Source organism: Cimex lectularius, unplaced genomic scaffold (assembly GCF_000648675.2).
Source record: "Cimex lectularius strain Harlan isolate CLEC.00 unplaced genomic scaffold, Clec_2.1 scaffold55, whole genome shotgun sequence".
Taxonomy (NCBI): domain Eukaryota; kingdom Metazoa; phylum Arthropoda; class Insecta; order Hemiptera; family Cimicidae; genus Cimex; species Cimex lectularius.
The window spans coordinates 195,764-222,688 of record NW_019392647.1 but is presented as its reverse complement, the minus strand read 5'-3'; the positions used below and the strand labels follow the sequence as shown (position 1 = coordinate 222,688).

Genomic DNA, 26,925 nt, shown 5'->3' with positions numbered 1-26,925 from the left:
ATCCGCAAGATTCTATGTATTTTGCAAAGACGTACATTTAAAGTGTACGTTGTTTTTGTATTGCATCACCTCCAAGAATGGGATGAACAGTTTACATGTATCATGGACAAACATACGGTCAAGAATTTCGTAGAGAAAAGCGCTTTAATTTGGACGATTCTGATCGATTTCATGTCAACTTTAATGACGTATGCAGAAGAAATTTTTTAAGCAAATGATAATTAATGTATGGTGTGATAATTTTGTTCTCTATGGATAAAAATCATTAATATTTTGTTCAGCAAAAATGGGCGGAAAAATACAGAAATTATTCAGGAACGAATCGTGATAGAGGAAAATTCGCTCAATATTTTTCGTTTTTCACCCTGGCCGCCTTATAACCAGATCTCAGCATTATCGAGAACTTTGTGAGAAAGCTTTCTCGAGCTGCTTATGCACAAGGGGGGCGTTTAACGTCGTAGAGGAGGGAATAGAAAAGTGGGGTAATATTCGATAAAATAGATTTTTAAATATCTTCTTTTAATCTCTTCCAATATAGTGTTTTTTTTAAAAGAACTACTTGTCTCGTTAGATTTTCATTGCTTTTTCATATTCTAACTAAGAATTTATATTAGTAGAAAGGTTGGTTTCGTAAGTTTTATTCATGAAAATATACGATTTTAATATAAAATGGGAGTGAGTATAATTTTGTTAGCGGTGTGTAATAATATTAAAACAAAATTAATTAACTTGGCCCAGCTAGACAACATTTTATCAACTTTTAATTTTATTAAAACTATTTTCCAATCTTGTTTAACTTTTATAATGAAACATATAATTAAATGTGTTTTATTGTTTTATTATGATGTAACGACGGATTCTTCTTTAGAGTTGTACTTATGTTGCGAGTATGTTTTCCTGAAAAATAAACATCACATGTTTTTGTTTTTTTGATACGTTTGAAATGTTCATAATCGTAAAAGGCATGCGTGGCGAAGTATTTTCTTACGTATATATTTTATTTACATTCATATTTTCCATTTCTGATTCGGCCGCAAGTTCAGTATCTGACAGAGTACAGTCGCCGTTGGCTTTCTGAGGAGTCGTCATTAAAGCTGCGAATCCTGTTTCTTTGCCTGACTGATGATGGTTCATCGGACCTAACGGGTACAGGTCCTCTTCAGTCAGCGCTGCTCCAGGTCGGGACTTGTCTAAAGCTAAAGCGATGAATGCTAGGCAGACGGCTGTGAATGTCGCCAGGGCGAGTGACATGACGCTACATACGATTTGCCAAAACGGAAGCACGATCTTCTCCAACGTATGCCTCTTCGCGGATTCCATCTTCTTTTCAATTAGATTTATTCCATTAACTGTGTAATATTTTTGGTGTTCTTGTATTTACTTTGATTTTCCTTCGAATATCCTTAACACATGATATTTGTCATATGTTGCGTTCGAAATATGAAAAAATTGGGATAGCCAAATAATCAGATTTAATATTGAAAATATCGTAGGAGTATTGGCGCATAATTTTTGCGCGTATAAAATTTTTTCCTTTGACCATCAGTTCGCACAACACTGACAGTTCTTCCTATAAGTAATTTAAGTTCTGTCAATAAATACGACAGTTTTTGTTTAAATCCTGGAAACATCTGACTACTACTGTAAGTTTTGTTTTAGATTAAAAACTTGGACGTTGTATTGTCATGTGAAATAAATACAACTAAATAAATATAACTTTCTTTAGTGCATTGTTTATTGTGTGTTCATTTCAGGAAGACAGTTTGATGTAGGCTCTCGTCTTGTTTCTTCTTGCGAATTTCCCACAATCTGCAAACGTCAGAGTAAATTAATCAATTTTTGTAACCTTTGGACTGACCATTCGAACTTACCCGCGCTGTTCTTTTCCTCTGTATTGCCTGAATGGATAAAATAGGCAGGGCCATTAAAATCGTCGAGGCTATTATTGTCAAAATGAATATTATGAAACAAGCAAAACACGCCATAAAAAAAGTATATTTAAAAATTTGTTTATATGAATTTTGTGTGTTGTGTATGTTGAATGAGTGTGATGCAATAAATCATATGATCAATATTAAAAGGATGAAATAAATATACATTACAACACCAGGTTTTGAGATTTTCTTATATTTGTTAATGTTTATAATTAAACTTCAACTATGTCCGCATTTGCGTATTCATAGATAGTATCATTGATTTGGAGTGGGTGGATGTCAGTTATTGATGGGAAGAACGTAATGTTGAATGATGAAAGGGTATTTGTAGTGGATTGTTGCGTCTATAAACTCTGGTAGTAACAGATCTGAATGATGCATTGGAAATACTGTACGTAGGTTCATTTCCAACTTATTTCCTTTTTTCCAATAAATGAATTTATTAATGATAATTCTCAGCTAGAAAATCTAGGCTTGACTAAACAATAATGTAAACCCTCTTGAAGATTAGAATCTCGCTGTTTTTTCTCGTCATTCTCAATCATTAATATTTTGTTTTATAAGTTAAATTAAATAGATGAGTTAAACATTTTCTATGCAATTAAAAGGCTGTTTTGGAGTAGTGAAAACTAAATGGAAAGATTAAAGATAAAACAAATATTACCAAAAGGTAGGATCTAATCTATTGCAACAATTCAGTTCATATACTACGAGCTTTAATTATGGGTCGTTAGATTATAAATCATTGCACTTATTAAATAAAGAATTTCTGTTGGAGGTTATTTCACTGATTTTTATACGCACTACTGTTAAAAATTATAATTTATTTCTTTCGTTTTATTAATTTTTAGTACCTAAGTTTTTGAATTTATTATCTGTTAGTTAAACGGAAAAAATATCGTTAGAAGGTGAATTCTCATTATTCTTGTTTTACACTGCTCAGGAGTTAAACAAGCAATAAAAATAACATGTTTACAACTATAATTTCAAGAAGTATAATTATTTAGTCACCATTCGTCAAGGAAACTTTTCCTTCACGTTCTAACAGGCTAGTCAAAAATCAATTTTTATATTTATAAACAGTTAAAAAATAGTAAATTATGATTGATTATTTATTTGATAATTTCTCCACGATTGGAGTGCTAATAATAATTTATATTAATTCTGTTACAATAAAATATAAATGTAAACATAAAGTTTTAACGAAAAATTGACTCATCGACTTATTCAATTATTATCATTATTTGTCAAAATTACTTTCACTAAATTACAAATATATTATTTAAAAACTAATTGGTTTTTTACACAACTTCATACATACCTTTTTAGTTATATAAGTCTTCTGAAAAAATGTTCAACCATGTGCTCTCCAAATGTTGTTTTAGTAAAATTAAGCCAAATGTTGTTTTCAGTTTTGAAAGTAAACCAGCGGATTGTAAGTGACTTATTTTATTTTCAACGGCTGGTGGATTGGTTTGACCTGAATCCTAGAGAGTAAATTAAGTTTACTGGAAGCATGAATGCGGGTTAGTTTGAGATTAAAATAAAGGTGAAGGGGGAATTCCTTTGGTATTCAAATTGAACTTTGATCTTGTTCCTTTCAAAATAGTAAAAACCAAGAAAAATATTTTAAGACAAAATAAGGTTAGGTTGTACATTTTGTTTCAATTGTGAAAAATTAATGGCTTCATGAATTTTTGGGGGTATCAAAATATTAGTACAAATCTGTCTGTAAAAAAAGAACTATTTTCATTTTGATAGTCCCGAAGAAATAGTTAATATTTTCGTAGTTTGGTCTTTTCCGATCAATTGAATTGTCAGTCTTCGCGGTTTTGTTCTTCGGTGTACAGAACAAAATGATTGGAATTTTGGAATCTTCACTATTTCACAATAGTTTAGATGTCTTTTAAATACCACGCTTTAATGCTTTTATTATATTATTCTCAGGTGAGTTCTATCTTTCATAATTTCTGATCCGTTTTGGAATGGATTTAATTTTTGTTTCTACTTTGAAATGACGGTTTCTTGGTGAATCATTTAAAAAAATTAGTTTTAATCATCCCAAAAATTAAAAATGAATGATAACCCTTGCCTACAGAATTAACTAAAACAAATTAAAGGCCAAGGGTTCTTTGAAAGAATTATGCTTTTTCCCTCTCGGCTGTTAAATGAAGAGTGCGCTCCGCCCCTCTGGGATTGGTTTAATTAGAATATTAGGCGAGTTTAATTCAAGGGGTGCAAGTTGGTCGGAAGACTAATTATCGTGGGACGATGCTCAGGAAGGAAAGGGTCGCTTCCTGTGGTTTTTCGCCATGAAGACGATTAGGTGTGCCCGAAGAGGCCACATTACCGCCATACTTGTCAGTCAAACCTTGTAACATTACCTACTTTGGTATCTTTGCTTATAACTTAACTAATGTTTAATTATAACTCTTTCTATTTACGTTTTTTCATGCTGACAAGATCGTTTAAAAAGAACCTTAGAAAGCTTTTTCATCATATGTTAGATCAAGGTATATGTTTAGATATTATGTCAAAAAAAAGGGATTTTGTTATTTTACATAACCCAAGTTGTTTTCTGTAAAACCCATATTATTTCCTTGGCCAAAAATTAATGGTGAAATGACATTTTTGTTCCTTTATTACTTATTGTACTAATTCTTTATTGGTATGTACCCTTACCGTATTTGCAATCGTGAATGAAAGAAGGAACTTGTCTTCCTCACACCCTGGGGCTTTATCGGACAAAAAGAATTACCAAGACGGCAGCGCATGCAATTTGTGAAGTGCAAGATGAACGTGGATTAAATTATTACGCGTTTTCGACGACGCTGAAATACTGCTGTCTAAGCCAGGATTAGTATGCTTCATCGGATTATCGGTTACTTATATTATAGGTTACCCTGATTAAGGGGAGGTCATGTGAGGTTGTCACACACACACTTTTATTTCTGGCATGTAGAGAAAGGTTATTCGATGTTTCGTACTAAATTGAAGGGTGCTGTTCCTTGGCTCCGTATAGCGAGCGCGTAGGAATGCCACCAGATATGAGAATTGTTCCTGAGCACGGCAGCTGGTTTCCTATTTCGATTATTGAATGAAACAGGGTTTTCTTATTGTATATAGTGCTGGTATTGTTGAGTAGTGTGTGTTGAGTGTTAGGGTGAATGTGAAAGATGGCGGAATATTGAGTACCCCTCGTCCCTCAATTAGGTTATTCATATAAAGGTGAAAAGGGTGAATATTGAGTACTCCATCCCCATAACTGAGTGAATGGTATGTAAATAAGAAAGACTGTATTTAAGAGTGAGTGAGAGTGTGACTGGGTTTGGATTTAGGAGCTTATTAGGTTGTCGGCTGAAATGACCTAGCTGTTTGTCTGACCTCGGACTGCCAACCCCCCGGGGTGGGTGATTTTGGAGGCATGCCGGTAATTATTGTAAATTACAAACGCTGGAATTGCCGGTTGACTGCGGGAATTGATAGGCTCTACTATGTTTGTATTTATGTACATACACGTGACGACAGAAACAATAATAAATAATTAATTTAAAAAACGTGTGGTGATTAGTGACCGTTAGTCGATGATTATTCCGGAAATCGTGAGATGCGGTCTGGTTTGACGTAGGTTTTAGAAAAACATTTTCTTTATCGTGTCAACGTTTCGATCTTTATAGTGATCATTTTCAGGGCCTGGGATTTACAAACATTGTTTAAATTTAACAAATAAATGTAGGATGTGGAAAAAAGTGAATTTATACAATGCAAAAAAATAGGTTTTATATTCAAAGTATTCCTACTTACTCAAAGTGTTTGTTTTCTGTGTAATTGTGCCATTCTTGAGCGTCGGGTTGAGAATGCCAGTGAGAAATTGCTGTTTTATGTTTATAATACAGCAATATGTTCAATTATAAACATAAAACAGCAGTATCTCACTGGCACTCTCAACACGACACACAAGAATGGCACAATTACGCAGAAAACATAAACTTTTAGTGAATAGAAATACTTTGATTGAATATAAAATATATTTTTTTGCTATGTATAAATTCACTCTTTTTACACATCCTACATTTATTTGTTAAATATAAACAATTTTTGTAAATCCCAGGCTCTGAAGATGATCTCAATAAAGATACTGTATGGTGTATTTCAAGATAATATTTTTTCAAAAAAAAAAGTTCTTTAAACTTTTTGTTTGAAAAGGTATAGGACAAAGCAAAGTTGTGACTCATCGTCGACGACACTCAGCAAGTAGTTAAAACCGACTGTTTATGTACCATAAAAATTTAGTTCTATTGTTGTTGAAACGCAATAAACCAGCTTTTAATAATAGGAAAAACGGGGTTATCTTGACACTTTCTTGATATTAGAAAAAGTCTATCTTCACGCACATAGTTCTCGAATTTTAAATAAACATTAAATTTATGATAGTATTGTTTATCGAAAGCTCGGAAATTAAACCCATACTTTCATTCTTCCTTTCCCTAATTTTTCTCACAATTCTTAAAAACGTTTACCTATCTGGAACTATTTTCACAAAAATATGTCTTTTTCATTTGGTTTGTTTTTCATCGATTCATATTTACTAAAATACGATGTCGATTCTCTGTTAGGATCTAACATTAGACAGCGATAAAATTTTGCCCATATTGTCAACGGGAAACGACCTAATTATAGGTTCATCATTCCGCAGACCCCATGAAGGAATTTCCTAATACAATATCTTGTTAGTTTTTTACACAATTCAATACAGGAATTAAAAAACCCAACCAGGAAAAAACTAATGCCGATTTTCTTCTCAAAAGCTACTTAAAATTCGATTAAGTTCCTGTTTAAGAAGGATACGATGTTAGGACTAAATTTTCCTCTTAATAATGGAGTTTGAAGTGCCAACCAAGTTGATGGGTCTCGGCGCACTCGACGGTAGTCATCCGAATGTCAATTAACTCAAGTATGAGTCATTCCACGTGTGATTGATACTGCCGTATTTCTGTTGATTGCTGTCATATCCTGGAATTTGAGGCCACTGTATATTCTCTAAAAGCCATCTAATCTTTTACACCATTCGGTTCGTATCGCTTTATCGTACTTCGAATTTGGGGCATCCCATTGAAGTTAAAAATCCACCGATTCTTCTAACGAAAGTCTTCAACATGTAATAATTACTTACCTAAGCGGATTTATTATATCCAGTGTAGGCATTAAAATATCTTTTATAAGCTGTCATTTTCTATATGAAACAGTACTAAACTAGCAACAGCGAATTTCAAAAAAATCTGGAGATGACTTATTGTAGGATTCGAGAAAATAGAAAAGATGTGACAACTGACTAAGAGCACTAGGGGTTTCGAGGAGAGGAGATGATATACTTTCAAACAAGCTTTGAATAAATTCAACTTTAGAAATCTGTAACTGTTCATCAGATATTTCCTTGTTGCCCTAACGGTTTATCGTCTATTAGGCGACTAAGCTGGTGAAATTTTTATAAACTTTCCGGATTTACGAGTACCACCAGGAGAGCAAAACACGAACGAGAAGCCGGTGATTTATAACTCAGAGCTTGTACTGTAAGATTAGGTTTTGCTACCGGATTTTCTTGAAAGCTCCCGAACACGAACTGCGGCAGAAGGTTTGGGGGAGGGGCGGCTGAGGAAGAATCTTTATCCTTCATCTTATACCACCTCAGGAGTTAATATAAACGCTATATTGCTTCTAGAACTCACAAACTGATGATACTTCCTCCTGGAATTTTCATTTAGAGCATATATTTTCCCTGGTGGTGCGTTATACTGGATGCCCTCTATGTATTTGTTATAGTTCTAGTCTCGTATATCCAGTCAGAGTCAAGCGTAGTAGTATTTCGTCTTATTTTCCAAATGTCGGAATAAAAAAAAAGAAAACATAAACTTTAAAATTTTTGAATGAAATACATAAAAAATAAGAAACCTGTCGGAGGCGAAATAAATGAAATATTAACAATATACATCTGCTTCTAGTTGGTCCTATTAACCAAAGTAATTGTTTGAATTGATTTATTTTTTAAATGCAAAGTCTGGTTTTCATCTAGAGCATATATTTTCACCGGTGACACGTTAAACTGGATGCCCTCTATGTATTCGTTGTAGTTCAAGACTCGTATATCCAGTCGAGTCAACATAGCAGTATTTCGTCTTATGCCTTTTCATGTTCCTAATGTCTGAATTAAAAAAACAACATAAATTTTAAAATTTTTGAATGAAATACTTATTACCAAACCTGTCGGAGGCGTTGAATGAAATATTAACAACATTCATATTATACATATGTTTTTAGTTGATCCTTTTAACCAAATTAATTAATTATTTGAATTGAGTTATTATTTTTTACGCAAAGTTTGGTTGAGTTGAAAAATAAGTGTCGCGAGCGGGACTCGAACCCAAACCTCCGGAACTTTACCCCAACGCTTCTTCCACTTCTACCAATATACTATAACAAAAATAGTAAGCAGCAATAATGTTGAATTATGGAAGAAAACCGAACGTCGTACTTTATTCAGTTTCGCCAGGCATAATTGGCTGGCTCAACGACAAAATCATGCAAATATTCCATGGTGAAATTATTCTGGAGATTTTTCAGCCAATGAACAATCATTCCTGTACTTAAACAAGTCAAGTAATAGAAGTTTCACTTTTTCTCTGCAATTTTCCGAGTTGTAAGCGGCACAGAAACGTAAATAAACCAGATTCAGATAACGGAAGCGGTTTGTCTTGTTAGGTACATCAGTTTGCGGTAAAAAGAATCCGTCTATGGCTTATTTTCTTGATATGGGAATATATAAATTAAGCGGTTGCTGCTATTATGCCTTTTTTCTACCACTGGGACACAAAAAAGATTTTATTCTTGTACATTCTATTACTGGAATTAGATTAGAAACTATCGTAAGCGTTTGTCCAAATCTGTTTGTATTATTGTGACTTATGAATAAATTTGGAATTGTTTTTAAAATGATGTTTTTCCTGTATATTGTTTTTTCAGTATGGTTCCTGGAAAAACTACGTTATTCCAGGATAGTTCTTGGAAAATATACGTTTTTACAGGGTAGTTCCTGGAAAAATTACATTTCTCATACATATTTTCAAAATATGTAAAAAAGATCATATTTTTTTAAATAAACATTTTTCTCTGTATTTTCCTGTAAAGTTCTGTTCTGTTAGTTTGTATGAAAGTCTAAAGTACTTCAACTTATTGTTACTTTCACTCACATAGATAGATAGATTAATACTGTATTTCAGCAATAGATATTACGGGGGGGGAGCCAAATGGCAAAATAAAGATATGTACATCATTAAAGATATTTTTCAACTTAAATTTGACATGACACTATTTACAAAAGTAATTAATAATAATAGCATGTAAGAACTAATCAAAATACATCATCAAACACATGGCGCTTAACTTAAAATCAATAATTACATGACCAAGCAATAAAACATCATTCATTGACAATAAAAGCCCTCAATTTAAGTGCTTCATAAATAAAATTGAACATATCAATTGCCTGTTTTTTTGCTTCAAATTTTAGCAAGAACTCAAGTTTGTCTAAATTGTTATTATTTACACAAGTATTTATGTATTTCTTTAAATAAAAGGTTTTTTAAATTTGAAGTTGGTAAATTGGACAATTTAAAAATATATGTACCAAGTTCTCCTCTTCTGAAATTTTCACTCTCATTTCAAGCTATAGTTAGAAACCGACATTGACTCCATAGTAAAATTAATTGAATGGTTTCTTTTTGTGTTCTCAATTATTTATAATTCAAGGCACATGCTTTGGTTATAGTGGATAAAATGCGTGACCGTAAAAAAAGCAATTTTAAAGTAATAAAATAAAAAAATGTAACAACTTTGGAACGAAAAATTGTAAATTAATGTTTTATGCTTAATTATAGAATTTATTGTTAGTAATTAAAAAAAGAAGTTTAAGAGAGCGCGACTGAGCACGTGCACAACAACACACGCACTCCACACATCCAAACGGACAAAATACATCCTTAATGAAATATTAGTAACAAAAAACAAAAATAAAATCCTCCGAATTATTGTTTCTTTAAAAAAAAAAAAAAAAAAAAAAAAAAAAAAAAAAAAATCTCCAATTATTCAGGTATTTATAAATCGTATGATGGGCGCTCCCTCATTAAATAAATGCTTTGTTTTTTGAGTAGGCACGTTATAAAACGTAAAAGATTGCAGGACATTAGCCAGGAAAGGGGCGGGTAGGAGCGATAAAGGTAATTTTTCCTAATGGGTGTAGTTAGCATGTGTTGGTCGGATTAGCAAAGTAGGGGCATAAATAAAATGGGCTTTACGACCGCCTTGTACACACTATCAGGCACTATCACTCCCCTTTTCCTTTCGAAACCGGTTTAATCTGAAAAGCTCTCCTTGAAATATTTCATTAAACTATTAAATTGCCACCGGGATTACTTCTGCGATTTTCAATTAAACGGGACTCTTTAGCCACCAAAACTCGATTACGCTTCCAGTTCAATTGAATATCCGTAATTTTATAAATTTTGTTGAAATGTCTCATAACGTTTACATAAACGTATGCTAATATTCTCTTTTAAAGCCAGTTTTAAGGTTTAATATATGAAATCCTCATTGTTGTAAAACTTCATTTCTTGATTTGTTAATGAACGGTTAATATTAAAGGCCTGTTAAATTCATTTTGTTGTTATTGATAAATTTGCGAGTACTCGTCTTGTGATGTGTAAACCTTCTTGATGATAGATAGATTGTAATATACTTTTTATGTTTTAATTGATACTTTATTACTTTTATTACTTCGTTTTTATTATCTTTTATTATATTAGGAATAGGTTTTTTTAAAACAAATATGTAAATTGTACTCCAGCGCTTGCTTAATAGTGATTTGTGAATGGATGGAGACTTTAAATTATGGGTCCGCTTTTTATCGCTGTTCCTTGGTGGGATCGTCATCCGTGGATCTATCTCCACGTAACATCAATCATATTCAATGTTTATTTTAGCGTCAACGGCCGATAAGTTAAACTTCGGTTGGGCGAGTTATACGGAAACCCTTCAAATTCCTTTCGGTTAAAAAAATAGAAATAATATTTATTCTATACTGTAGGCAAGGCCTGGCACCTTTTAATTTAATCATACAACATCGATATTAGGCAATTACACAATTTTTGCCGCATCTTCAAATTTGAACTGTTATATAAATTATATGCCGCATGAACCACCTTATGTTCTTCTCATGTATCGGAATTATTATTGATATCGATAGAATAATGAACACGTACTTACTTAAAAAGTTAAAACATGTGCTTGTAATCTTAAACACATTTTAACTTAATCACCTTTTAGTTAATTACTTAATTAAATTAAATAATTAAACTAATTTTCATGTATTTTTTTCTCTCAACCAAATTGATAGGATGTGCTACGCTATGTCGGAGTCTTTATATACAGGCAATATATTTGAAATTTGAAAAATCCAAGAACCTCCTCTTATGAAACAATGCCAACTATACAAAATGACATATGTGTATGACATAAGAAATCTTGTTGTTTTTAATTATGAGTTTTTTTATTACATTTATTTGATATTTACAACTACAAGTGATGTATTAAGTAAATATATTCGTATATAAGTAAATTATGAGTTAAAAATATCATTCGTTTTAGCGAGACCAATAGGAGGTTTCGAATTTAACGAGATAAAAAAACAATTAATTGCTATTTTAGGGTGTTATTATTGTTAAAGACAAATTCCTCACCCTTCTCAAGGGATTACTGTAAAATTTGTTATGGTCGGGAGAATGGTACTCGAAAATCCCTGTGAAGTCTGACGGTTTTTGTTAGGATGTGATCCAATCCGCACATACCACTTGCTGCTCCCTAATGCCTTGAGTGCTTTGTCGAGTATTCAGGGAGGCCTCTCGTTCCCACTCGAATATTTATCTTCCAACCTCATTACTCCGTCTTTCGTACAAGTTGTTATACCGCTGATAACGACAATGAACAAAGGGTCCCTTGAGACCGCGACGATTACCTCGAATTTACGAATTTTTCGGATTCAGCGAATGTTTACACTGAAATTTGTATGAAGGAGAATTCAGCTGTTGAACGCACAGTTGCGCATAGCATCATGCAAGTTTATGTTGATTGCAATCCGGTTGGTTACGACTGTACTACATTAGCCGGCCCTTGTGGAATGCAAACAGTGAAAATTTCCATAATTCTGTCACCCCTTCCTGTGTCAACTATAAATAAAATCGAGCTGATTCTGAGATTTCGTCTTTTTTTCTTTCTTTCTTAAATGTGATCCATCACATTCCAACTGAAACCTCTGCATTATTTTTGGTCTGGTGGATTGAAATGATAATTATCTTTGAGGTACCAAAATCTACTTAATCAGTAATAGTGCGATATTTTCTTTATTTTAAACTACTAAACTAAGACATTTGTCTTTTTTTATATTTTTGTCTTTATAGTTTATTCGTTTATGTCCATTTTATTCTGATTATCTTCGCACTTTGGTCTGTCAGTCTGTTGGACTCTCGCCATCTTCAGTGTGTTTATTTTATCAATCGTGACCTGAGGCAGACTATTCAGTGAATATTATTGTAGTTACCTGCATACATTGTGAATATTTTGAGCAATGACGTGCTTACATTTTCAGCGGCGTAACTTTTTTTATTACAATGAACATAGATAAAACATAGAATCGTTGATTTAATTATTTGATTTGTCCCGATTATGATTATTTTGAAATGCCTACCCTCAATGTTTTGATCTGTAACCGAAAATTATATAGACAAACCACTAAAGATGGCCAGCTACCGAAATGGCAGACTAAAATGATCAGTAAAGACCAATGCACGAGTATACCCCGTAGTCATGAAGTGGACATCATCTCACTGTTTAATTTATAAATTTTTTGATGCTATAGTATCCGTAAGTCCAATAGGAAAATGTTTACGTTGAAAACCTTGGTTTGATTTACGACATCTTTTTCCCGTTCGTATAGAATTCATTTCGTTAAGTGATAATGTTGCTTATAAAAGAAATCGGCGGGATAAAAAAAAACCTACTTTGAAGAGGTTATCTTAGCCGAAGAATTTAATCAAGTGACCGAGCTATAGCAGTATCCGGCCATAATAGAGTAAGGAGGAAAAGTTTCATAAGTCGGCTTATCTTATCCATCTTATTTGAACACAATGAAAAGCGGATAACATTTTCGAGTCGAACGTAATCAGCCGTAAAACGCATTTTTGCTGTAAAAGTATAATCGCTTATTAAGAGGATGTTTTAATGACTTATTTATATCTTAGCCTAAAAGCTTTTGTTTATAAAAAATTGGCATAATTAAAATAAGTGCAATTAAAGGAATATTAATATAACTTTCTCGTTCAGGATATTGCAACTTTCATTAATGCAATATACTTAATGAGAAAACTACTGTGTGTGAACATTTCGTTGACCTATCCCCTCTTTTTTTGTGATAACTGCAATTGTGTTATTTCTTTCCAGATAAAAAATTTCTTACCATATTTACTAATTAAAATCAATTATGAATTCAACACAGAAGATTCGACAAAGCCAAAATGTATTTCATTCTTTTTGACCTCATTAACCTACCAGGTGCAATCAAAATGACGTTTAATTTGATTGATAAATTTCAATAGGCCCTTTGTAAATTAATTATCGTTTAAAAACAGTGTGGAACACTAAACATTTTTATTTGTATATATTACAAATGTGGTCACTGTTCGTTTTTCTTTTCACACGGGCACACGGAGGACACATGCTTAGAAGCCAGCCAATGCTGGCACTCAGTGTGAGGGATTAAGATGGAAGTAGGCCTTGAGGTCGATTTAGGCGACGTGGCGGCTTCTCGGGACGGAATGTGTGGAGATGGCTCGAGAAATGGGGTTAGGATGGTTCGAGAGGTTGATGTGAAACTTTTGGAATCGGGGATCAGCTCGTCGACAAAAGGAATGTTGAGGACGTGGTGGATAGTGAGGTTAGAGACGTTATAAGGAGCTTTGACAAGTTGTCTGAGGACTTTTGATTGGAAGGAATGGATGCGCTGGATGTTGAATAGCTTCCAGAACTTGACAATTCCACTCCGTAGGTCCAAAGTGGACGCGGTAAAGTCTTGAATGAGATTAGTTTAGTTCTGACGATCAAGGCAGATTTTGGTCTTCGCAGTTAGTTGTTCAAGTCCTCCGTTGAGTTGTTGTCTCTTAAGTCTTGTATGGGAAGGCCATATCCGTCGGTTGTCTATGTACAGTCCTAAGTATTTGATTTGAATGGAAGGCGGTATCTTTTGTTGTTGATGTACAATGGAGGGCAAGGCTGTTTTCTCAATATGAACGTACATTGAGTACTTTTTCTTCAATCAATCTTATCCTCCACTTTTTGGATCAGTTGAGCATAAGCTCAAGGGTTCTTGAATGTTGGATGTAGCTTGGTTAGGATTCGAGGTTGAGGACAACATTGCGGTAACATCCTCGTAGGTGGTGATGATGATGGCATTGGGTGTATAAGTAAGTCAGCAGTATAAATGATATAAAGGATGTGACCGAGAATGCTTCCTTGGGGGATGCCGGCTTGTATCTGTCTAACTTCCGAGAACTCGTTGTCGCCCCACACTCTGAAGCAGCGGTCTGTTAGGTCGGATTTCAGAATAAGATAATAAGGAGTGGGCAGGAAGCATTTAAGTTTATAAAGCATATCCGGGTGCCAGGGACCTTATCTTATTATTCTACTGTCACTTTAATCATACTCAAAGATTTATTATTTAACCTTAGTTAATTTACGATACGCTGTAAATGAATTAAGATGTCGCTACATTTTTATTAATTTTATGCTAAAGTTACATGTTAAAATTTTATCTATAGTTTTAGTATAAGTTTAAATTCAATCGTAGAATTAGTTGTTTGTATAGTCTTGCTAGTCCTTTACTAAATTTGTGTAAAATTATACTAGAACCTGTTTGTTAGACTGTTTGTTTATAATTCAATACAAAATGTAATTTTGATTTAATTATTCAATGTCATTTGGAAAGTCACGTTGTAGTTTCTTGAATATTAATCACAATAATTAAACATGAAACACGGTCTTCTGTAATAGTATTTCTTTCCAGCCGCAACCACTTTAATTCTTCTTCTTGCCTTCGGCACCTCGACCTGAACAGATCTATTGTTCTACCTTGCGTTTTTAACTCACTGGGCAGGTTCAGATTGTTAATCAGCCTCCATAGCTTTGTCAGCGGCTCCGTAGATCTTGCGTACGGTTTTTTCTTGCCCTAGTTGCAAGAATAAACCGTTAATTGTAAGAATTAAATTAATCCATATTTGCTCACTGGTTACACGAGATAGCTCAAGTGTTTAGAGCAGCGGCGTATTGGGCCGCAGGTCGTGGGTTCGAATCCCGCTCGTGACACTAATTTTTCATCCCAACCAAAAACCTTAGATAAAAAGAACAATTAATTGGAATATTTCTGTAAGATTTTTCCTGTTTTACAGACGTATGACGGATGAGCAGGCTAATCGTATTAACTTGAGTGTTTGAGAGCGTAGGCGTAATAAGCGTAACCCGTCGTTGCTCCAGACAAGTTTGAAGCTCATTTGCCCCTCGGAAACCCCTTCGTCGGTAACGAGGGAGAATTAACCCGTCACGGTTTATCATCGACCAACACCGTCATAGCCGTATTGGACTAATCCTAATTTATTAGGGAAAACTTACCTATTGCATTACTGTTCTCTTTGAATCGGTCGATCTAATCCCCTGAGACAAGGCCAACTGCCTTTTTCCCCGTATCAATAAATTTTCTTCCATAATTCCAAATAACGGAACAGTTAATCCACTGACGGTTTAGATTAATATAAATTATTAGCTTCATTCAGAGAGCGTTTTATGTGGAATTTTCTCTGTAATACATAAACTTCACGGTATACCGTACGTGGGCTATTATTTTTTTAATTAAATTTATAATTATAACTATTAGTACTTTTACGAGACCGCATCTCACGATTTCTGAATAATTTTTACCAATAAGGATTTTTTGTTAATAGTTGGTCAAAGTAAAAAGTGAATAGTTTCATTGGTTTCAGCTTTATTCATTTCATCAATAAGAAAATTTCTTCACTTCTAACATGATATGTAGTTTCAGAATTCCTCAGGACAGTAGAAAATACTTACCAGATTAGAGATTTGATTGGTAGATTTAGCAAAGACATCACCAAAATGTGGTCTAAGTAGGCCAACCATGTCGATATTTTAGGTTTCTTCTTTAGATCGGTCTATCATACAAATTTCAGTTAGTCACTGGTATGTGTGATTTCTTTTTATTTGGATCCCTTTTATAAGTTAGTAGAAGATGAAAAAGGTTTGTCTTTGTAGTAGGTCATTGTTTAAATAGATTTTTTAATGGTGGAAACCATGTGTGAGTAGTTGTTGGTTTGGGTTTCCACGAATTTCTTCGTGATTGTATATTAGTTTTACGTACATAAGTAGTACATGTTCTTTTTTTCACATCAGGAAGCAATTTTAAGCTTACGAATATTGTTTAGAGTTTTTGATAGGTTTCTTTGTTGTGTTATTATTGGAATTATTTCTAGTTTCTGTGTGTGGCTTTGGGTCAGATCGTGTCTGTTGCCGTTGTACATTGTATCGAACTGGAGTTGATTGTCAGTTTATGTGAATATTAGGTTGTATAAGTAATGAATGTAATTTTCAAATTATAAAGCAAGTTATGGATGTGTTGTATTTGTTTTGTATCCGGAATTGTTTGATATTTGAGGATAATATGTTATTATAAATATTCATTCCGCTACTATTTTTGTAAGTTCTTTCATGTAATTCCTAAAATTAAAAACATTGTACAGTAGGTGAGTTCCAACATATATCGAAGTAGTACTAGGTATATCGAAATCGTACTACAAACAAAAATCGTTGTGTCATGATTATTTACAGTAAATGCAAGTCAGCAGTAAATTTCTTCTACCACTGTTGTTTGTAGTTGTTCGAAATATCCAAGAAAAGTATGTTGGAGTGCGTTTTTGTTTGCGTTTTAACATCAACTTTTCACGTTAACGTCAACTTTTCACCTTTATTGGACTACATTAATTCTTACTCTCTCAAAAAGCTCCAATATTTTGATATTGTTATGGTTTATTTCATACATTAATCATGTACTTTATGAATTTTTATGAATTTAACAAACCACACGGAATTTCAGAAACATCAAAGTTTTGGGTTGATTATTTTATCACCGATGCCTTAGTCAAAACTTCACTTTATTGATATAAAATATCTCTGTATAAAAATTCTGTTATAAGTGTGTAGGCATGATGGACGTACGCCGAAATTTTGATGTTTTTATATATATATTTATTATTAAATATATTTATATTTTATCCTAGTGGACAAATGATAAATTTAGCCAAAAAATATGTTTAATATATTGAAAATTTGATTGACATATTATTAAAATTTAATTAATTGGTAATTTCTAAGGGATTCTTAATTTTTCTAGATATTTCCGTTTAGAGATACATAATTAATATTATATCACAAAATGCTTAGAACTAGCCTATTCAATAAAAATATGGTCATTTATAATGAGATTGTCAGAAAAACAATACATTTTTCTCAAAGATGGTCATGATAAAGAAAACCCGATTAATTGCCCATTGGTGATACAATATCCGAAAGCTGGGCAATTAATCGACTTAATTCATCTAGACTTTTCTCTTACCTTCTTTTTATACATTGTGAAAACGCTTCATCATCTATTCAGTAACATTATTTATTACACCACTAATAGTAGTGTTATGCCACATAGATTTTATACATAGCAAGACATATAAATTTTTTTTTTGTAAAAGAAACACACCCGTATGCTATTGTTATATAAGAGACATGCTGGTTAGAATGAAAAGTTTTAATTTTTTATAGTAATTAATAGAGCACAAACTCGTTGGTTTTACACATTTCACTGTACGTTACTTATATTTTATTTTAACCATTGTTATTTCACATTAAAAATAATGAAAACAGTAACAATACCAGTAAGAATTTATCCGTTTAACTTTTGTAATTCACTGAAAGAAAACTTCGCAAGTGTGTCTGAACACAATGTTTTATCCGCCTTAAATTCCCCTTTAGTCTAAGCCTCTGTAAAAAACTTCCTTTTTGCAATCCTACGTTTTATTACTGCGATTTTATGCAAATTCTCCCGGCTCTTATCTCGGTCGGGGAAAACAAGTCAGGGCTGTGAATATAATTCGGGATTCGGCCGGCATTTCAATTTTCTATGAAGGAAGAAACACCCTGGAAAATAAAATCTTACACCAGTGTTGGACGATCTCGGTTATTTTTCCCATCATTCGATTAAAAGCTGTCTTTTTTCAGCGAAAACAATGGTACTAGTAAAAATACATCAATCTTATAATGTGTGAAAACCCGTTGGTCGTATATATATTATACCCAATACATAAACATATCCAAGAAAAATAGAAAATATTATTGACAAAAGGAAAGACGAAATGTCATTTCTTGTCCTCTTCCTCGACGAAGCTATGTTGATTCATTCCAGAGACGATGTGAATAGACATTTTTCTGTGATAAAAAAGTTGGCGACATTTATCTTACTCAATAACAAACGTTCTTATTGAAAAATTCGTATTTTCAGCACATAAATTTTATAAGATCCTTTTGAGAATCTTTTTAAAGCTAAATTTTTGTGTGTTCAATCATGATGTTTGATTTCCCATTCGGATTTCACGGATTGACTAGGAGAAATTGGTGTTGGGTGGCACGATTCTCTTGGAAGGCAGGCTTTCTTGGTCCAAAGCCAGCGAATTTACATAGATCACATCAGAGTAATGGGTATTTTGCATTTTGAAGGCTGGCCGTAGGAATATTTAGGGGAGGGAAAAACAAGGGAGAAGTGTGGCGGAGAGTACTGCCATGGTAAGAATTGATTATGCCAATTTAAGCAATCCTTGTTTCAAAATTTGTAAAGGATTTTCATTTATGAATTGCTTAAAATAGGCAATACATCGTTAATTGGCTTTTTATTAAAACCTAATTAATGCAATTAATTAATCCAACTTAACGCTTGTTGTGATTCTATCTGCTGATTTAGTTAACAGATAACCAACTTTATTGTTTTTGTAACAATTAGGTACATCATAATTTTACTAAATGTTTTAAAACTTTTTAGACATATTATTGTCTTCAAAAGATGATTTTATTTCACTCCATATTTTTCAATTTTCTGTGACAGTTTTGTATAAATTTCGTATTTATTGACCCCTTACCTGTTTAAAAATGATCATGATGACAAAAAAATATTAAATATTAAATTTGTTAATTTTTCACATTTATACCCTATACGTTTTCTATCAGCCAAATACAAATCTAATCGATACGTTAATTTCATTAGAGGCGAAATGTTATAAGTATTACAATAATCAAGAAGGCGGGTTATAATTTTGGGATTTCGAAGCTTAGCCTTGATTTTAATTTTCTTAATTGATTTCAACCCTTTTCCCAATTAATAAGAAAAAATAATTTATGCAAATTCGATCAATTTTACTTAATCTGTTAAAAATAATGTCTGTAATAAACAAATACGTGATTTTCTTTCAGTTCAACTGCTTATTCTACAATGTTAATTCTCATAATAAAATCTGACAAAATGATTTAACTATTTTCTTTTTCTCTTCCATAATTTCTTCTTAAGTACAAGGAGTTTTTCTTATTGGCAATTAACGGCGAAAGCCTTAAAGAACAATGAAATTTTGACTTTACATAAAAAAGATTAGTCTGACAGGGAATCAATGCACTTTTGTTGTCTCAGTTGATAATTTGAAAATATTAGCTTTTACTAAGTTCTAATAACAGTGGCAGCCAGCTTATTTTTTAATAATTTTGCGCGAGTTTGACGTTGTTAAGCTTTAAATATTCTCTTCAGTCTTGTCTGTTTTAATATGTATATACCAAAATCATATTGAATGAAGCTTTTAGGGCAAGGCTGAAAGAAGCAGTTAAGTACAGTAAGATTCCCTAAATTTGTATATCATTGGAACTAGTTTAGAGGCCGTGGTCTGCCGGTATGGGATCTCCCTAGGTAGGTGGATGGGTAAAACAGCTAATCTTTACTTTCTTTTTTTGGAATTAGTGTCAGCAGTTGGTTAAAAACGTAATTGGATTAAAATAGTGAGGGTTAATAGGTTTTACATGATAATAATGTGGTATAATAATTTAATTGGAATTCTTTCGAAATGCATTTAGTGATGTACTATTATTCTAGTAAATCTTTTATAAATTACGCCAAATTCTTTGCTATTTATAAATCAACCACTTTTCCTACGAAGCATTTTAGGTTTGGGATATTAATTATTTTTCTTGCCTTTAGAGCCATTTTCCTGGCAAATTTAATATTATAGGTCGCTTATGTATTAAAGATGTATTTTTAAATATTAATCTACACCTGTAACAATCAAACAGATAAGATACAGGAACAATTTATTGTTGCTAAAACTGAAAGAGGCCATCCAACGATTTCAAACATTGGCTGTAATAATTTTTTTAAAGTTCATTTATTTATTTACAATTGCATTTTAAATATGGAACAAGTACATATTTTTATTATATTGCGTGAACGTGCACACAGGTTGTATACACGGACACACAAAACACACTATTTATACCGTTGCTAATATCTCGTCGATCCCTCATTCTAGAAATAAGGGAAAAAACTGAAAGAAAAGAATTAAAAAAACAAACAACGTTTGGGAAAACTAACGATTTATTGAAAATAGTAAATAAATTTCAATTAATTAAGGTTTTTAGATGAGATAAATTAATTGGTCAAGCGGACCACGAAAAATAGTGACTTTAATAGTAAATAAAATTAAACCCTTGGCCAATAACATAAAATTGGAAAAACTTAACTAAAATAAAAATTATATATATAATTGGAATTGATACTGGAGTTAGCTCAAATCTCATTTTTCAATGAGATCATCATCAATCATTTTTATTTTAGTTAAGTTTTTCCAATTTTATGTTGGCCAAGGGTTTAATTTTAAGTTTAATAAATAATTCGACTTCAGTATAAATATGAATACGCATAAAAAAAAACTTTTTTGGGGCGGCAAATATTGATGGGTCTTCTTATTCTTCGCTTTGGTTGTTCTCATTCTTTGTTATTCTTTCTTTTTTAATCTTCGTCTTGCATACAAAATTTTCTCTTTGAAAGCCCGATCCTATCACGACGGCGTCCATCCAGTGATGGGAGCCGTTAGTTCACCAACAGGTTGGAGATCACTTGGCAACTATCCTTTGCCGATGTTAGGTAATTAAGTTGTCAAGTGGGCCACGTCGCTTCAGTCTCCGACGAGGATTGACGGGTAATGTTGAGGATGACAGTTCGCGGATTAAGAGGTTTGGGTGATCAGGTAATTTAGAATGAAAATTTTTGTAACGAAATTGTGCAAGGTCGGATACGAATTTTATATCAGTATGACTTATCGTTTGGTTAGACCCAAAAAGGGAGCATTTATTATTCTTTGAAGAATTTTACATTTGTAGTCAGTTAAGATTGGAACGCTTAGCGGTTCCGTGCAGTCCAAGTCCGTAAGTACATAGTGGGGCTAGCAGGGCGGTATGTAGTTTTTTTGTTACTGTAAGTTTATATCGCTACTCTTTTTAGCAGTCTAAATCTTGTATTTAAATTTTTACGTTTGAGTCTCGTGTGGGGATTCCATGTAAGTCGTTTGTCGAGGTATCGTACGTGGTTTGCAACGGAGATGGGAAGATTATTAAAATATAAAGGAGGGTGAGTTTTCCTTGAAAGTGAAAACTATGTATTTAAATTTAGTTTTATTAACCTTGATTATCCATTAGCGGAGTCAGGATTCGAGTGTGTGTAAGTGATTTTGTAAATTACGTGAAGCTGTAACGGGATCTTTATCGGAGGTGAGAATTGATTGTTCATCGGCAATGGCTATAATTAAATCTAGTTTATACACCACGTGTTAAAAATGATACCTTCCGTTTAGTGTGGCGTTAGTTGTTTTGATGTACCAGTCTGATGACTCAGTTCAAAGTTGCTCATGCAAATAGAACAATAAGGTTAAGTAAATACGGTATTTATTTCTCATTTTGACTTGGCCTAAAGTTGAAATTTTTTCCCGTTGCATGATAATTTGCACAAAAATCCAGGTGATGGGATAATTTCTCTAAGCATGGTTTGTTTGGTTCCGCAGAGCGGTACGTGATGAGGATGTGAGTGGCGAGGAGGTGACGATGCAGTTGATGGTCCTCAACTCCCTTCTCATGTTTGATCTCGTGTTCATGTTTTTCCTTTTCCTGGTTGGCGTCTCCTGCGTGCTTTATTACGTTCCTCCCAGGTCCAGCTCGCCAACAAGCATTCCCATCCCGCCTCCGCCGCCTCCGGCTCCGACTCACCAGACGACGAGGCACACCCTACACTACGTCCTTTGCTGCACCAGATCCTCACCGGCCCCGCCTCAACTTGTCTAGCCGTAAGTAAACGCTTTCTTATATTACTAACAGCATCGCTTTTAGAAATGCATGTTTTTTCGATTCCATAAAACACAAACTTTGCTACTAAAATTATTAATTTATTTAGGGTTTATGGGTCAGCACGGAACCTTAATTTTTCATTTTTAAAAGTCAATAAACATGAAAAATTACAGATATATCTTAACAGCTCCAACTACCTTCGTATAATGGTACTTTTTAAAAGCTATTTTTTGTGGAATGGAATATTTCCGCTGCTATTTTCGGACGGCAGATTTCAGGGCCTTGTCAACGCCTAAAACGTTGCCGCCACCGACACCCCCACATTCGTTGCAATTATTCACTGCTATGTATATAGGTAATATTGGATGTTGAAGAGGATCAGGCGTATGATGTTGAATGAAGTTACAAACTTATGCAAACAATTCGCGGAGCTTTCGACACATATAGTCGCATCATCAGAGCACTGTCGCTAAAGCTCGGAGAATTGTTTGCATAAGTTTGTAACTTCATTCAAGACCATAAACCTGATCCTCTTCAACATTGAAAAAACTGGTCGATCCTCTCCGTAATATTGGATGGATACGCAGCAGCTTCAATGATGGCGTAATGCTGGAATGTGTGAAATAGCGAGAGTAAGCGGCCAGAGCAGTCGAATTATCGCCGGGCAATTTTTCCTCCAAGCGACTCATGTGATAATTGAATGTGACAATTACTTTGAACAGATTTGCTTGTTACAGTTGAATTAGTTGTAATTTAAAGTTAAAACAAAGAAGAATAAAACAGAACATTTAAAACAATATCGAACAATATTGCCTAACCTTCGTAAACTTATAACACGACTTAAATATAACTAACGAGATTATACCATAGGAAATTTTCAAATAAGTCACATATTAAAAATATAGGTAATAAAAGGTAAAATAATAGTTAACCTGATTTTTCCTAATTTATGCCAACAGATAATTTTTTTTTTTAATTTACAAGAAAATGGAAGAAGCAGAGCTTGTCTTTCCTCGGGCATGTTCAAAATAGCCTTATTCCATATTATACAGCATATGTGTATTAGGACTCAGGTTAACCAAAATATGCGGAGGATCGCATTCTCAAAACAAATTAGATGCTTTTCTGTGAGTGTCAAATTTTCAATAATACAAGTAAGACAATAGCCTTGACAGGGCGTAGGGGGTCACTGTTGGCGTGGATGGATCAAACATGCTCAGTATAATTACACTAAATTTCCTTGCTTAGGATTTTAGATACTTCACATTAACTTACATGCCGATGTAGGTTGTGAATAGGAAGTGGGAATGAAAATAATATGTACTTTCATTTAATAAACGATCATGTATTATCCTTTTCATTCTTAATAGCGTAATTCAGTGAGCTGAATGACAACTTATTAAAAAGTCAAAATGTAGCTTTTCTGCGATCTATTTTAACTAAGAAAAAGAGTCCGAAGATAACACTAACTTCAATGAAACATGAAAAACACATAGTCACGGCTTATTTGTGTCTTTCTGCGGGGTTTCCGAGTTCAAGCAGTTTCTTTCGAAAAATTATTTTAATTACAGCATTACACTTTAAACGTTGTTCTATTTTAAACATGTAATTTTTAAGACTAATCCGCCTTATTTAAAACAAACAACTGTTGGTTTATTATCGTTATTATTATTTTAATTTATTATTATTATTATTTATAGTTATTAGATTATTACGTTATAATTACACTATTTGGCATAATGGTATAGTCAGCTGGATCATAGACTACAGTTTCTCTCCTACTTAATAAAAATAATCCACTCCTGTCTTATCCAGACTTTTCCGAGTTTCAATGTTCAGTTCATTTCGATCATCCCGTTTCCCAACAGAGAGAGGCTGCCGGTGTTCCTCATGGCTCTATCCTTGGACCCATCTCGTTATCGTGTTCGAAATCTTGTTCCTTGTAGGTTTCAACAAAATACCATGTATATAGAAAAAAGCCACTTTAAGCTGACGATATCGCTCCTTTCTTGAAGAATAGATAGGAACACGTTAGACAAGGAAATGCGTTGCAAAGGAAGTTTCAGGAGCCGTTAGAAACTTTTAATCATAATAAAACGGAGGCAATAGTTTTCAGCAAGCGAAGCCCGTTGCTGTTTAAAAACAGATATTTTTTTTACGAGGGTTCGCAACAGCAGAGGTCATATAAACCGACAGGGTGCCGGTGTTTTTTTTTTTTTTTTTTTTTTTAAAGCCCATTTGTAAGTATGTCGGATTCGAATGCAGGGCCGCTGGATTGTGATAGTATATGTTTCTAAGATGTCTCGTCTTAAATTCTTCTCTTCTTCAGTTCACTTCAGTCTATACATGGTAACAAGATGCCCATATGATCCTCTTAGGAATGGAATTTCAAAAAATTCTTTCTTAGCGGATATTCATACCATTATAGGAATGCACTGTCAAAATTTCAGTCCTTTAGATCCAGCAGTTTGGTCTGTGCATTGTCTGTCATTCGGCCAGGAACTGTTTTATATATATAGATAAAACAACAGTCAGAACGTACGTTTCCTCTGTAAAGGAAGGAATATGTGGATGGATTTAAAATGAGGGGGTGCGAAAATTCTGTGGCCTTTTCGTTTTCTCAAGTGAATCTCGTCATCAATCGTTATTTGCCCCTTGAAGAAAGGGAGCTTTTCTCGAGTGAATAACGCTGAACCTCTCTTGGTTTCCTTATTTTATCTTAATCCTTTCCCCCTTTCACGTCAACGTTTGACTCAGCCACACACAAATAGGCGCGCTCACAAACATTCTGACTCTTCCTTTCGCTATTATATCCTTCCACGTCTTAAAAAGCATAAAACGAAGAAAGATCTTTTCTCTTCGTTTCCCCTCTTATAAAAGCTTATGAAAATCAACAATTTTTAAGTGATTCCGTGCTTAATAGGCAGAAGGATTTTATAGACTTGCCCTTTTCGGCGAGAACTTCGACATTTTAATTAAATTTTCCCTAGACACGGAAACGATCCGATTTGGCGAGAATCGATCAAATGGAACGGGTGAATTTAAATAAAATACTTCCTTAGTAAAGGTTAGGAGGGAGCTCCCTTGGGGTGGCACGACGAAGAAATAGACTTTGGAAATATATATCTATCTAGCCCTCATCTCCCTAAGGTTCGCTATAGGGAAGGTAGAGACTGTGCCAAACTGCCATAAATTTTACTCTTTCACAGGAAACAATAGAAAATAGTAAAAATATGCATAAAACGATACAATTTTATGCCAAAAGTACTTCTGACATAGATAGGGATCTGGGGAATAACTATCCCTAGATCTAGAAAATATCTAAAAAAAATGTTATAAGAATAATAATTTCGAACGACCTTATGTTGAATTAATTATTTCAATTTGAAAATACATTTAAATGCAACGTCCTTCAATTCTTTAACATGTAACAATGGGATAAAAAATATATATAAAATTAAAACTAAGAGTGAAGAAAATACTCATTTTTAATACTGCAATGATTATAAAATAAATATTGTATGTTTAATTAATATGGATGTAAATATCACTTTCACTATCAGTGCGAAGGGGTTCTCGAGTCCATCCAGTCACCGAGGATGTTGGAAGGTTTGGTCGAACCACTTCCAGGCCGCAAATCCATATCGGCTTAACTAGGTGTTGGAAAGCAGCGTTTGTTTTTGAGAGAAAAGTAAGTGCGTTTTTGATGAAGTCGTGCCAGAGCCCTGTGTCTTGTCGTAAGTTTGTCGATGTAAAGTCGGGGTACCGCACCTTGACCGCAATTGGGAGGGGAAATTTATTCATGTCGTCGGTAGGGGAGATGTTTTTACGGAGAGTGGAAGAAATAAGGGTATGTCTGTCTATTAAATTTTTTAATTTTTCTTCCGCATCTAGACTCTAGAGACCTCATAGTATGAGGTGTCGTTGAAGGCTTCGAGTAGAAATGATGAGAGCTGCTCACTGTAAATATGAGGGTCGTGATTTATGTTATTAAACCTGGTATAGTGTGAGGGCCAGAACGCTACCCTGAGGAACCACAGCATGGATAGGGTATATTTTGAGGGGGAATTTCCTTCAATGACACGGTCTGTGAGATAACTATGCAATAATTGGAGGGAATGCCCTTGAGCAATAACAGTAAACCCGAGTGTCAAACTCATGAAAAGCTTGCTTTATGTGAAGAAAGGCCCCACAACAGTACTGCCCCAACTAGGAGTTATCAAGTGTAGAGAAGGTGGAGATAATGTCTTCCACACCATGGCACTGTTGGATATTAATGGCAGTTGGCAGTTGCAAACACCAAATTGATGATCGGGGATTATAATTTGAGTATTTCGGTTGAGAAGAGTTCTTTTTAATTGGGGCTTTTCTAAAATTTTACCCAAAATGTGTTCGATTGGGATTGGCCTAA

The 26,925-nt window shown here is 33.6% G+C and overlaps 1 protein-coding gene and 3 long non-coding RNA genes across 6 annotated transcripts in view; 2 read left to right on the top strand and 2 right to left on the bottom strand.

Annotated features, from left to right (window-relative positions):
* The window catches only part of LOC112128411, a 264,062-nt gene that overhangs the window by 57,248 nt on the left and 179,889 nt on the right, over positions 1-26,925 (top strand). The window contains exon 3 of one of the 3 annotated variants that reach the window (XR_002910989.1): positions 22,235-22,513. The exons of the other annotated variants lie outside the window; for them this stretch is intronic. This is a non-coding gene — a long non-coding RNA (uncharacterized LOC112128411). The remainder of the gene's footprint in view (positions 1-22,234; positions 22,514-26,925) is intronic. 3 annotated transcript variants of the gene reach the window in all.
* On the bottom strand, positions 818-1,417 carry LOC106665037. The gene is made up of 2 exons (XM_014391191.2): positions 1,006-1,417; positions 818-897 (listed from the first exon to the last, which is right to left on the bottom strand). The coding sequence occupies exons 1-2, from the start codon at positions 1,318-1,320 to the stop codon at positions 877-879; spliced, it is 336 nt and encodes a 111-aa protein (XP_014246677.1). The 5' UTR covers positions 1,321-1,417; the 3' UTR covers positions 818-876.
* Positions 1,501-2,060, top strand: LOC106665039. Its single transcript, XR_001340266.1, has 2 exons — positions 1,501-1,643; positions 1,755-2,060. It is a non-coding gene; the product is annotated as an uncharacterized LOC106665039 (long non-coding RNA).
* LOC106665038 lies at positions 1,708-2,069 on the bottom strand. The gene is made up of 2 exons (XR_001340265.1): positions 1,872-2,069; positions 1,708-1,809 (listed from the first exon to the last, which is right to left on the bottom strand). It is a non-coding gene; the product is annotated as an uncharacterized LOC106665038 (long non-coding RNA).

Coding starts and splice junctions, on each gene's coding strand:
- LOC106665037 (XM_014391191.2), bottom strand. CDS start 1,320: ATGGAATCCGCGAAGAGGCATACGTTGGAGAAGATCGTGCTTCCGTTT. Junction 898..1,005: donor CAGAAATGGAAAATATGAAT/GTAAATAAAATA, acceptor TTTATTTTTCAG/GAAAACATACTCGCAACATA.